Source organism: Papilio xuthus, unplaced genomic scaffold, assembly GCF_000836235.2.
Source record: "Papilio xuthus unplaced genomic scaffold, Pxut_1.1 DF828037.1, whole genome shotgun sequence".
NCBI classification, from domain to species: Eukaryota; Metazoa; Arthropoda; class Insecta; order Lepidoptera; family Papilionidae; genus Papilio; species Papilio xuthus.
In genome coordinates, this window is record NW_013530612.1 from 816,930 (window position 1) to 831,016 (window position 14,087).

Here is a 14,087-nt window from a genome sequence, read left to right on the forward strand (position 1 = left end):
ATACAATTCAGAGAATTCTGTGATGTTTTCTTTGGATATTTTATTATATATTTTTAAAAATTGCCAAAATTCGATGTCACCACCTTTAATATTATTTTCGTAAAAATCTTTTAAATCTTTATCGCATTTATGTTTATTTAAAATAGGTTTAGGTTTTTCATATCTGTTAGTGTTTTTTTCAATTTCTTTTCCATTAATTTTATTTTTCCATAACTTTTTCTTGAACGGTTTCGCATTCGGATTATGTTTACGTGTATGTAATTTTAACGCGCTTAAAGTTTGACATATTTTTTCGCAATTCTCACAAGGAAATAACATTTTTTCACCCTTATTCTTTGCTATGTGACTTAATTTTTTTAATTTTGACAAATAATCATCCCCTATCACTTTGATTTTTAATAAATCTTCTATATTAAAATTTGTTATTAAATAATCGTTTTTTATTTTTATTTCTTCATCTCCTACGATCCATTCATTGCCTTTTTTAATTAACTTTTTTTTATCTATACTAAAAGATTTTTTTATTTTTCTTTTTTTATCAATTTTCATACTTTCGATTTTATTTAAATTCTTAACACTCGGTATTATTTCAATTTTATCGATATTTTTATTATTTATATCGTAATAATATCTAGAACCGTTATTATTATGTTTTTTATCTTTAAATCTTGTGTAGGGTAGTTGTATATTAATTTTATGTATTAATTTCATATGTCTAGATAGATTTAATTTTGTCACGTAATCACAAAGAGGGCATTTTTTTAGCATCACATCGCAACAAACATCAAAATGTTCTATGCAATGTTCTATTAGTTTTGGTTTAGTTTCGAATAACTGAAAGAAATACAAAAAAAGGTGTAGTTTTTTTGCAATACTAAAGTTAAAACATCTTCAAATGTTCAAAAATTAAAAAAAAACTTCACAATTTTAAAAAATATAATGATTTTTTTTTCATTATTTTTTTTAAAAAAACCTTTGTCATCCTATAAAAACCTCTTAAATCATCATAACCTGTCCAATATTAAACATGTAGGTAACAAAAAAAAACAGATTTTTTGTACAGAGATTTTTTACATATCGTTTGGCACGACTAAGTCAGCATAAAATTGAATAAGGGTTCCGTTTTTTCCTATGAGGTACGGAACCCTAAAAAACGTAACCTATGCCCGTTTACATGAGCTACCTTCCAGTTAAAGTCCCGTCAAAATCTGTCCACACGTTCCCGAGATTATACGGAACATACGCAAACTTGCAGACAGACAGACAAAAATTATAAAAAAATTCGTTATCAGCGACCCAAATACATGTACGAATTTTCTTTTCGATAATAAAGACGCTCCAATTTATATTGATATACTAGCTGTCGCCCGCGACTCCGTCCGCGCTGGATTAAAAATATATGTTGTCTGATTCTCAGAGCTATTCAATATGCTCACAAAATTTCATGAGAATCGGTCAACCCGTTTCGGAGGAGTATGAGAACGAAAATTGTCACACGAGAATATTATATATGAGATATAGATTTTTTTGTAGTTAAAATATACTTACTTTAAAACAAACATAACACTGGTGTGTGTTGATTTTCAGTTTATTATTCCTTCTGACAATTTCATTATCATTAATTTTTGCATCATTGAATTGTGATTGAATATCATTATTTTGTGATTCATTATTTTCATTAGCGTTATTATTGATTTTAATGAATTTAATTACAGGTCCTGTAAGAAAAAGCATTTTTAAATAAAATTAATAAATTACATATTAAATCTTGTGAATAAATTTTGGGTAAGCAGAAACCAGACAGAACAGTGGTAGAGTCCGCTTTAACATGTTCGCAGGAATTGTCCTCGCTCAGTGAAATATCACGACCACACAGAAGACACGCCTCAAGTGAAACTAATTCCAACTACAGTCTGATGAGTGTGTGTCACGGAGACCTAATTTAGTCCTCTTTCCCTTCCCATCCTTTTCTTTATTAGGAAAGGATGGGAAGTGGAAGTGGACTTTCCGGATGAGAGGATGCAAGGAAAGGGAAGATATTTTCTTTCTGTGCATCCTCTCCTCCGTCGATTAAAGTTAGGCAACGTATAAGCAATTGCGTATTTCTATGGGCAACGGTCACTTCGCTATTTCAGTGATTTCAGGTGACCGCTCGCTCGTTTGCCACCTTTTGATATTATAAAAACCAACATTTTTTAAAATCAAACAAACTTAAAGACACTAATAAATTCTTTTATTTTTTTTTAAATAACAAAAGGTTTTTTTTCAATTTCATATTGTTTTTTCATTGGAATAAAGATTTTTATTACTTATGAAATAAAAAAAAGCTGTTTAAACAATCATTAATTTTTGCTATAGTTAAATAATGCATTTTTGTTAATAAAACATACCTTTTCTTGGCTTACTATTAATTGCCTGTCTTATCCTCTCATTGTACATCTGTCTCGTTTCCTCCAATTCTTTCATCTCTTTCTGTCTCGTAGATTTATCTAATAATTTCTGTATATGTTTTTCTGCATTTTCTTTTGCTTTTTTATCTATTTTTACTGTTACGTTGATTCTTTTTACTGTAAATTAAATAAAAAATATTTAATAATTTTGATGTAGTTGTATTCAAGGAATTATGTAGAATATTATAAAGTTAATGTTACTAATATAAATGCGAATGTTTGGATGGATGTATGGTTATTTGTTTGAAGGTAAGGAAAACGGCAATGGAATGGAAATAGGAATGAACCAATATTGCCAACATTAAACAACTTTTTCGCTTGGCACAGGACAGGAATGGGTTCGCTGAGCTGACGGCCAACCTCCAGTAATGGAGAGGCATTAGAAGAAGAAGAAGGAGAACGGCTCAACAGATCTCGTTGAAATTTGGTATAGATGTAGAACATAGTCTGGAAGAACAGCTAGCCTAGTGATTAAGTTTTTTTTTTAATTACAAGCGGATGTCGCATGCGCTAGTGTTAATAAACGAAGTTTTGCCATCTCTTTCATTCTACTTGAAAAACCAAGAGACATATTACCCGACTCACAAGAGGGTAATTTGTGTATTTGTTTGTATGTATTTCAATTTCTTTGTAACATCCTGTATCGTAAACGATTGTACAGATTTAGACAAGTGAGGTGTCATTCGATTCGTATTCTTACAAAGAGTGTCATAGTCTGTTTTTTTCTAATATTTCAGGAGTTATTAGGACAGGAGACTTACTTTTTTCAATCAGGTCTACGTTCTTGTTTATTATAGTTGCTTTATTAACAGGCCTATTCAATTCTTTCTCAAGATTAATTTTATAATTTATTGTTTCACCTATTCTGTGATTTTCTCTTATGTTTGTTTCTTCATGTTCAATATCTAGAAATGTTAGGTTTATCATTAAATTTATCATTTCTTTGTGATTTTAAATTTTGACATTTTTAATTCGACTAAATATTTAGATTTATTGATTTAAAAAATCAAATGTTGTTTATTAAAATAAGTCAAATATTTTCATTACTTACCGGATAAAATCTCCTGTTTCTCTACTTCAAATAACTCCATATTCTCAATCTCCTTTTTGAAATCAGTTTCTTCGAGAACCTCCTTGTGTTTTCTATATTTCATAAAAAAAATATTAAGTATTTTTTACATCTTACAAAATTATAATGCGAATGTTTAGATGGATTGATGTTTGTTAGAAGATATCTCCAGAACTACTGCATGGATCTCTCTGAAATTTGTCATACATATAGAACATAGTCTGGAAGAACACATAGACTACTAATTAAGTATTATTTAATTTCGCACAGACGGAGCCGCGGGTTACACTTAGTATTTCATATTATAATCATTAATTAAATAAAACTTACAATCGCGGTTTCTTGTATTTGATAGAATGACACTTCAAATAATGTAATTTAAGATGTCTTTCAAAAGTTTCTCCACAAATATTGCAAGATTGCTGTTGAATTTAATTATAAATTATTTTAATGATAAAGTTTAAAATCATCATTAAATTGTGATTGGGGGTACAACTTGTTTCAATCCAAAGTCGAAATAAATGTAATTGGTAAATTAAAAAAAATCATCATCAGCTCACTATACATCCCCACTCTCGGGTCTCAGAGTGTACCCTAAGTGAGAGTATGTGTTAGTGAATGCTGGTCCAGTGCAAGACTTCACACATTTGACTTTCTCAGATATGTGCAGCATCACGATGTTTTCCTTCACCATAACATAAAATAAATATACATATGTAAATGTAACATTGGTACATGCAGGGATTAGAACCCAGTACCTGCAGACAAGTCTACTGCCTAACCCCTGAGCTATCGACGCTCTTATAAATTAAAAAAACATAATTCGGTTGAAATCTTTTTTCTCACATAACAAAATTACACTCACTTCATCATCATCATCAGCTCACTATACGTCCCCACCGAGGGGCTCGGAGCCTACACTAAGTTAAGGGTGATCACTATCACTTCAGATCAATCCAAAATTCTCGCAAAAGAATTGTAATGGCGGATTGAAACAAGATGTACAAACATTTACTATATTAAATATATATGCTTACATTATGTCCTTCCTTAATATGTACAACAATACTAGTCTTGTTGTTAGTTTGATATCCACAAACATCGCAAATGTATCGATCTATGTGTATCTTAGCTATGTGTAACTTAATTTGCGATTTATTATTAAACCTACGGTTATAAACAGGTTATAATACGGTTATAAAATTTAAAACATATTGTTATCTCTGTTTTGTCAAATAAAAGACAGGGATATATATTTTATATCGAGGTTTTGTTTCCATAAACCAACGGTTACAAAGGTTATAATGGACCGGTTATAAAAAGGTTAAAAAATCAAATAAATTCATCTTTAATTTTAAATTCCTTTAGTTAATAATTGTATAGTCCTATTCAGATATGTTGGTAGCTCTTTACTTCTTACGACTTATGAGAGCATAGCGGGATCTCGCACATAACCAGATGGTTGGCTCAAGGCATATATCTATATGAAAAGACCTATACTAGAAATAATATAAACTATTGTATATCATTAAAGATATATTTTTTACATATCATAAGATGGTAAACGAGCGAGCCAACCACCTGAAATCGCTGAAATAGCAAAGTGACCGTTGCCCATACACATACGCAATTGCATATGCGTTGCCTAACTTTCATCGACGGAGGGGAGGATGCACAGAAAGATAATATTTTCCCCTTCCATGCATCCTCTCATCCGGAAAGTCTACTTCCACTTCCCATCCTTTCTTTATAAGAAAAAGGATGGGAAGGGAAAGAGGACTAAATTAGGCCTCCGGGACCCACACTCATCAGACTGTAGTTGGAATTGCTTCACACTTGACGCATGTCTTCTGTGTGGTCGTGGTATTTCACTGAGCGAGGGCAATTCAAGCGAACATGTTAAAGCGGGCTCTACCACTGTTAAATTCCATTCAAACTTACCATTCTCCACACATATCGCATTGAATTGTCTTCTCTTTGTGTTTATGTTGTTTTATATGTACGTCATAACGATGTTTGCGCGCGAAACGACGTCCGCAAAAACATTTATGTTGTTGTTCTGGATAATGTATTATAATATGTTTCTTTAAATCACTCTGTATAAGAACATACATTATATGATTAAGAAAGACTAAAAAAGCTTTTAAATTAAAAATATATATATGATTTTTTAAATCATCCTGTATATTATTTCAGTAAAAAAAAAACTTTAAAACTAAAAAATATATAGGATTTTTTAAATCATTCTGTATAAGAACAAAATTATTTCAGTAAAAAAAATAAAAAACTTATAAACTAAAAAAATATAGGATTATTTAAATCAGCCTGTATAAGAACATTTCAGCAAAAAAAGAATAAAACACAAATTGTATTATTTACATTAATCCAGTCGTATTCAAATAACGATGTTCCGCTACTGGATTACTGTACTGGATTCGTTTAAACCTACTCACCATGCATTTGAATTTCTTTCCGCAACTTTTGTATGTACATTTATATGGCCTTATATCAACATGGCACATCATATGTGCTCGTAGATTACCTTTGTCTTTACATATTGTACCACATATAGCACATTCACATTCATACTGACGTCCGTGGATTGTTCTCTAATAAATATATAACTTCATTAAGAGCGTCTTCTGAGAGCGTCGGTGGCTCAGTGGTTAAACACTTGACTTGCATTCTGCAGGTCCTGGGTTCGAATCCCGTCATGTACCAATGTGTTTTTCGATTTCTGATTTACATATTTGTACATTTATCCGACGTTCTTACTGTGAAGGAAAACATCGTGATGCTGCACATATCTGAGAAAGTTAAAGATATGTGTGAAGTCTACCCGCACTTGGCCAGCGTGGTTGACTATGGCCTAATCACCCCTAACTTAGGGTAGGCTCCGAGCCCCTCAGTGGGGACGTATAGTGAGCTGATGATGATGATACATCGTAATAATATTATAAATGCGAATGTTTAAATGTTTGTTAGAAGATATCTCCAGAACGGCTGTATAGATCTTGATGAAATTTGTCATAGATGTAGAACATAGTCTGGAAGAAAACATAGACTATTTATTAGTTTTTTTTTTTTTAATTAGAAGTAAGTCTTAATATACTTACAATATGCATATTTAATGTTGAATTACTTTTGAACATTTTATCACAAAATTTGCACGATATTTTGTGTACATTTATACCAAAATGTTTCTCATCCATGTGCATTTTTAAATATATATTCGCATTAAAACTGAAAGAGAGAAATTATTGACGCTATGAGTAAAAGAGATAGATATATTTCAAAGAAGAAACGGTGACACTTCTAAAATAGTATGTAACTTTTTACTGAAATACGCGTAACTCTATGACTTTTGACCATTAAAAGAGATAAAATAAACGATAGGGATGACGATATCTTATATGTAAAAAAGAAAGTGGTGTTAGTTACACTATTTATAACTCAAGAATGGCTTTACCGATTTCGCGTTATCGCCTTTGGGAAAGACTGATTTAAGCCTTTGATTTCTACTTACAGTCTTGGACAAAGTTCACATTGGTATCTCTTCACTATACCAAGATGTCTATCTTTGTGTTTCCTAAGTGTGGAGCTGTCACGGCATGCATAATCACATACAGTACAAAGATATGGCTTGAGATCTAGAACAAAAGTTAACTTTCGTGAGACATTATACTAAACTGATATAAAAACGGTTAAACACTCACGTATATTCGTCCGGTGGCGGCACCTACTAGTTTCGAGCCTTAAAAAATTCGTAAATCCCCGGACGCGGCCCGTCGCGCGCGCGATAATACCAGTACCACTAATCCTGATGAAGGGCCCCCGATGGGCTCGAAACTAGTCGGTGCCGACACCGGACGAACATACGTCAGTGTTTTGCTGTTTTTATATCAGTTTTGAACACAGATTACCTATTGTTTCTACAAAATTGCGCGAACGGTGACGCGGGCGTCAACTAATCTTGTACTACATCTTACTTCTTACTAATATTATAAATGCGAATGTTTAGATGTATGTTAGAAGATATCTCCAGAACAGCTAAACAGATCTTGATGATATTTGTCATAGAACATAGTCTGGAAGAATAGGTAGGATACTTAATTTTTTTTAACTAAATGTCGCCCGCGATTCCGTCCGTGCGGAATTAAAAAAAAAACATAATAGTAGATGCGTACTTAAAACATCTATCCATAGTGTTATAATATTACTTAAAAGTATGATTAGACGCGGGCGGAGTCGCAGGCGACTGCTAGTCACTTTATAATTTACGTTTTGTATGTAATTTAAACGAGTTTTACGATTCTAATTTGCCATGGTTAATTTAATTATTAGCTTAACTAGTAAGTTATCAGGTTTTCTCTCTTATATATACGTTATAACATTTTTTTTAATTTTCTGACTAGTTGTCGCCCGCGACTTCGTTCGCGCGAGATAAAAAAAACTATGTTTTCTTTCAGACTATGTCCTAAATCTATGTCAAATTCTGGAGATACCTTCAAATAAACATACATCTAAACATTCGCATTTTTTAATATTAGTAACTAAGATTCATGGAATTAAATTTTTCTAATAAAAAATATAGTATTATAAACAGACGGACTGAAACATATTCTTTTACAGATTTTACATATTATATTTAACAAACGATGTCAAAGGTATTTCCTAGTTATTCTACGTCTATTAACGTTTTCAATAATAATATTAGATAGAGGAAAGATTGGTATGTTTGTATGTAACAAATAAACTCAAAAACTACTAAACTGATATCAAAAATTCTATCACAATTAGAAAGGTTCATTATCACTGAATGACATAGAATATATTTATTACTAGTTTTTTTTAATTCCACTTGAAAATTATTAAAAAGAAATATTTATATTTTTGTATGCAACTAATAAACTCAAAAACTACTAAACTGATTTGAAAAATTCTTTCACAATTAAAATGGTATATTATCACTGAGTAAATTAGGACATATTTATATGTAATTTTTAATTCCGCGCGGAAGTCGCGGGTTAAAGCTAGTAGTGTATTGTTTTTTATTGAGTCATTACGTGATTTAAGATTGTTTTACGATGTATTTATTCAAAGTTGGTTGGTTACTTTTTACGAACGTATTACGTATAGGTAAGTAAAAAAAATAAAGGCTGAAGATATTAAAAGATATTTTATACGTTTTAAAATACGTGAAAACTATAAGGAATTAGTTTGGAAGACTAAAGGTACGTTTCCATTGGCTCGGACGTACCGCACACAACGGATTTTAGTTTGCTTTGTATGATTTTACATAGCACTCCGTCACTTAATCCGTGCGTGTAGGCCAATGGACACGTACCTTTATAATAACGTGTGTGTCAGATTTAAATTTCGTTACAAGAGTGAGAAGGAAGATACAATTTGTATGCAGTGTGAAAGAGACGTATACATTTGTAATTTTGGCAGAAGGAAGAGTTTACTGTCAAGACGCTCACGCGTCTCCTTGGATACCTTTGGGTTATTCCTGTCCAGTGATGTGTCAGAATATAATCAACGCTATTGAGAAGTATTTTTTTTAATTTATACAAATGCTATAAAAATTTTAATCTATATTTCTATAATAATAAACTAAAGGAGTTTGTTAGTCAAGATTGTTTGACAGTGGTCGTCTGGCTCGATCAGTGGAATACCATGACCATACAAGAAAGGCGTGGAGAGAAAGTAATTCTACCATTTATCTGTTGAGTCTGTTTGGTAGATCAATTTTTGTCTAGTCTTTGCCTTGCAAATCTTTTGTAATAAAAGATTGTAATGGTTTTGACAGGAAGGAGGATTTAGTAAATGTCCTTTTTCTGTTTATATTGTCCTGTTTATTAAACGCATCTGACACTTTTTACAGGCTTAAAGTCATAGATTATAAAAAAGTTTTAGACGATGACAGAAAGGAGCGACTTAAAATGAATGACAGTTTTATGAATTCAATAAAAAATGATGTAGACGCAAGCGAAGAACGTACAGATAATGAGAATAATAAAGAAAACTCATCTAATAAAAAATGGAAAGAAAAAAATATTGATAAATACCTTCGCTATGAGTACATGAAGAATTTAAATATTAATAAAAATAAAGAAAAAATTCCAAACAAAGATATATCAATAGACAATAATATCGTTGAATTTCCGAACGAATATGAAAAGGCGGCAAAACAAGATGGCGGTTATCAATCAGCTGTTAACTCTTTGACATATTTCGAACAGATACAAAATAAAAAAGAAAAATTCCATGTTGATAATTTTGAATTTGCTATAAAACAAGTTTTCGAAAATAGAACGTGCGATTGGTTTAAAAGTAAACAGCCATATATTTTAATTAAAAAAATAATAAGAAAATGCAATAGAGAACACAGGAGGAAAGGCTATGGCGAAGATTTTTTACGAACTTTAACAAGGACTATGAATAGATTTTCAAAGGTTTCTTTTGAATTTACAGAGGACATGGTTGAGGTATGTCTTACATATATAACCCTTTATTTAAAGCAATGATCCCCAAACTGGTTCAGGACCCCCTGAGGGTCTTGGCGGGAAATAATGTTGTGGGTTCCCAAGTAGAATAGAAGCAGTATAGCAGTCGTCTCTGGGATCGCCTACGGGCCTTTTCTCGGGCCGATCAGGGCGTTGCGGTCGCAAATTTGTAATGATTGGAGAACAGAGGGGTTTTGTGGATATGCTACCACTCCGGGAGAGAATCCCAGTTTGAGATTCTCTGAACTACCATATAAGAAGATAAAAGTAGATCTACTTTTAAAGGTTATTTTTACGCAATTCATTTTCAGACGAAATACGTGCTTTAGTAATTGCGCATATCTAATATTATAAATGCGAAAGTTTAAATGGATGTTAGAAGGTATCTTCGTAATGATTTAACGAATCTCTGAGGTTTGGCACAGATGTAGAACATAGTCTATTAGAATACATAGGCGGACGGAGTCGCGGACAACAGATAGTTGGTATATATATATAAATATTGTCACTTTATATAGATGCTTGTCTAGTTATAGCCCAATGTGAAACTATTCGATATTTACTGTGCTTTTAAGATTATTGACTAATAACCACACTTCCAGTTAGTGCTAGAGAGGGTATTCGGAAAAAACGTAGACCTACGAGATAACATATTCGACGTTGACAAATTACTACGTTATTTACGTAACGCGATGGCACATCACGATAAACATGAAAATAGAGACTCGATAATTGTTCTTAAACCTAGACACTGTTTATCTGTGTCTGTGCCTGGATGTTTTTGTAGACCAGGGTGAGTGAAAAAAATCTTCTTTTTTACAAATTAACTGTAGTCTATGCTTAAATGTAGTGTTGTTCGCCTCGAGCGTCAGTAAGTCGATGTTAGACCATTGGACCGGTAGCACGCGTCGGTACGTGAATGAGTCGAATATAACGCAACGAATGCTATAGGTGGGATCCCATTTTTTTATTATAGATTCGTGGAAAGTTCCGGTCAATGTGTTAAACCTGCTGATTGTATCACGGAGTCGTCTAACGATATTTACTTGACAAGAATCATTGTTCATTGATTGAAGAATATTCTAGAAGCTTGGTATTGACATTGTGGGTAGACAGAATTTATAAAGTGTATCTTTTGTTTTATTTCATCTTAAGTTAAGAATTAAGAGATATTTGATTCAGACATATTATTTCTGTTTTTTATAGAGTGAGAGATGGCATGTGTCTGGGGAACATTAGATATATTACATCATCATCATCAGCTCACTATACGACCCCACCGAGGGGCTCGGAGCCTACCCTAAGTTAAGGGTGATTAGGCCATAGTCAACCACGCTGGCCAAGTGCGGGTTGACTTTACACATATCTTTGACTTTCCCAGATATGTGCAGCATCACGATGTTTTCCTTCACCGTAACAACATACTAATATTATAAATGCGAATGTTTAGATGTATGTTGGTTAGAAGATATCTTCTGGAACAGCTGAACGGATTTTGATTACATTTGTCAAACATATAGAACATAGTCTGGAAGAACACATAGGCTACTAATTATATTTTTTTTTAGCTCCGCACGGACGGAATCGCGAGCGACAGCTAGTTATTTATAAAAATATAAACTTACTTTCATGTATAAGCTGATGTGTGCTAAGTGAATATGAACTGTTAAAACCTTTTCCACATACTTTGCACTTATGAGGTTTTGCACCTGAAAAATAAAAAAATAATCATCAGCTTACTATACATCCCCACTGAGGTCAGAGTCTACCCTAAGTGAGACTATGTGATAGTGAATGCTGGTCCAGTGCAAGACTTCATACATATCTTTAACTCTCAGATATGTGCAGCATCACAATGTTTTCCTTCACCATAACATACGATAAATGTACATATGTAAAACACATTGATACATGCCGAGATTCGAACCTAGGACCCGCAGACAAGTCAAGTGCTTTAAGCAGTGAGCTACGGATACTGTCATAATGATACTTATTTATAAAAAAAAAAAAACCCTACGGATTGTTTCTCCATAGATTTAGTAACACTAAGAACAGTGGTTCCCAAACTTATTTTGTCTACTGCCCACTTTGAGAATAAATATTTTTTCAGCGCCCCCATATTTTCACATATATAAAAACCACTATAACTTCAAATTAAATTAATTAATTATTGTGACCTATATATGTATATTAACGGAGAATTCTAAAGGAATCTTTTACTATAACCTGCAACTTGAGACAAGCAGCGCTCACAAGGGGGCGTTATCGCCCACTTTGGGAAAGACTGACTTAGAAAAATTTAAACTTATCTCTAAATCGGCTGAGTTATTTACGCTACATGCTGTCATAATGGAACTTAATATACCAAACAACACTATGCAAATTACTAAGTAGACTTATAGCAACAACTGCCACCAAATATCATTCCAAAAAATTTTAATATCTCCAAAACAGCTTTTGTCCTGGAGGCCTAATTTAGTCCTCTTTCTTTTCCCACCCTTTTTCTTATAAGGATGGGAAGTGGAAGTGGACTTTCCAGATGAGAGGATGCATGGAAAGGGAAAATATTTTCTTTCTGTGCATCCTCTCCTCCGCAGATTAAAGGTAGGCAACGCATATGATCGCTTAGCTGTTTCAGCGATTATAGGCGGTGGCTCGCTCGTTTGCCACCTTATCATATAAAAAAAAACCAGCTGCATGGATCTCACTGTAATTTGTCATAGATGTCATATACAGATCAATATATTCTGGAAGAACACATAGACTACAAATTTAGTTTTTTTTTTTAATTCCTAATAGACTGATTATAGGATATAACTATTTAATATATCTCACCTGTATGCACTAATAGATGTTGTTTCAAATTACATTGAAAGTGAAACTTTTTATCGCAAACATTACACGATATGGTCGGCTCCGTGTGGACTTTCTTGGTATGACGGCTGAGGTATTTCACAGTCTTACCAGAATACGAACACAGTTTGCAGCTGTATGTCATGTTATGTATCTTTTTATGTTGCTGTAATAATGTTTTATTGAAGAATCTCTGAAAAATAAGTCAAAATATTAACTAGATGTCACATGTGACTGTCTGCGCGGAATAAAAAAAAACTTAATTAGCAGCCTGTGTTCTATATGTATGTCAAATTTCAGTGAGATTCATGCAGCTGTTATGGAGATACCTTCAAACATGTATCCATCCATTCAGTAATGTATGTAATAATAAATTTTTATAGCGCGGTCCGGTTTTTAATTAAGTTTCTGATAATATTTGTAACTTTGGCTAAAAATTATTTGTGGGGAATAAGAGAAATTATAATTTGGCACAAGAGTATATGATATATGGAGAGATAATGCACTTATCAGGAAAAACACAAAGGCTACTGTTTTTTTTTTAATTCCGCATGGACAGAACCGCAGGCTACTAAATTAATATATCAATTATAAATATCTTACCTTTGTACATATATTACATTTAAATTCATATTGAATGTTGTTTATTTTATTCTGTTTTGTTGTCTTCATTGTTTCTAATTTAAAAAATATACTTGTGATGTCATTTTCATAAACCTGTAAATTAAAATGAAGGTACTTCTTTAATACGGTACGTTTTTTACTTTCTCTCTCTCTCTCTCTTTCTATGTAGAAGTTGAACGTCTGTTGTCCATTATGCAATCCCTATTTAATCTTATTAGTTTTAAATTTACCTTCAAATACCCGAATTTAAACTTTTATATCGGGTATCGATTTTCTTTGCTAATGGCCGCTTTACAAAGTTATTTAGTTAATACTTCTTCACAACGTTTAGATCTTTTTTTTAAATTAGAATTTCATGGGTTGCTTGATATGCAAACTCTTTAAAATTCTATGTTATTTAAAATTATAAGCAAAACATTCGAAATATTCGAATTCGTACAAAATTGGCAAATTGTCAAACGTCAACGAAAAAATATTGACAAGGGTTCTGTCATTTCGTTCTGAAACTATTACAGTTTTCATTTTGTAAGTTTATTTTAGGGAAAAATAAAAACAAAATGTAATCAGTGAAGGCAGACAAAA

General features: G+C 32.3%; 2 protein-coding genes and 1 long non-coding RNA gene across 3 annotated transcripts in view; 2 read left to right on the forward strand and 1 right to left on the reverse strand.

Annotated features, from left to right (window-relative positions):
- LOC106114567 (zinc finger protein 93-like) overlaps positions 1-13,940 on the reverse strand; it is a 17,952-nt gene extending 4,012 nt beyond the window's left edge. Inside the window, exons 1-13 of the mRNA XM_013307829.1 lie at positions 13,736-13,940; positions 13,485-13,598; positions 12,864-13,074; positions 11,654-11,737; positions 7,046-7,169; positions 6,636-6,762; positions 5,973-6,128; positions 5,461-5,615; positions 4,557-4,686; positions 3,850-3,941; positions 3,502-3,593; positions 3,212-3,355; positions 2,391-2,567 (exon numbers count right to left, since the gene is read on the reverse strand). Of these exons, the coding sequence (XP_013163283.1) occupies positions 2,391-2,567; positions 3,212-3,355; positions 3,502-3,593; positions 3,850-3,941; positions 4,557-4,686; positions 5,461-5,615; positions 5,973-6,128; positions 6,636-6,762; positions 7,046-7,169; positions 11,654-11,737; positions 12,864-13,074; positions 13,485-13,553 (1,561 nt within the window). The 5' untranslated portion in view covers positions 13,554-13,598; positions 13,736-13,940. The remainder of the gene's footprint in view (positions 1-2,390; positions 2,568-3,211; positions 3,356-3,501; positions 3,594-3,849; positions 3,942-4,556; positions 4,687-5,460; positions 5,616-5,972; positions 6,129-6,635; positions 6,763-7,045; positions 7,170-11,653; positions 11,738-12,863; positions 13,075-13,484; positions 13,599-13,735) is intronic.
- On the forward strand, positions 8,586-9,567 carry LOC106114751 (uncharacterized). Its single transcript, XR_001227735.1, has 3 exons — positions 8,586-8,658; positions 8,974-9,073; positions 9,407-9,567. It is a non-coding gene; the product is annotated as an uncharacterized LOC106114751 (long non-coding RNA).
- Positions 9,595-11,302, forward strand: LOC106114750 (uncharacterized). Its single transcript, XM_013308069.1, has 3 exons — positions 9,595-10,010; positions 10,631-10,821; positions 11,005-11,302. Exons 1-3 carry the CDS (start codon positions 9,606-9,608, stop codon positions 11,096-11,098), a joined length of 690 nt encoding a protein of 229 aa, XP_013163523.1. The 5' UTR covers positions 9,595-9,605; the 3' UTR covers positions 11,099-11,302.
- Positions 13,941-14,087: the final 147 nt, after the last annotated feature.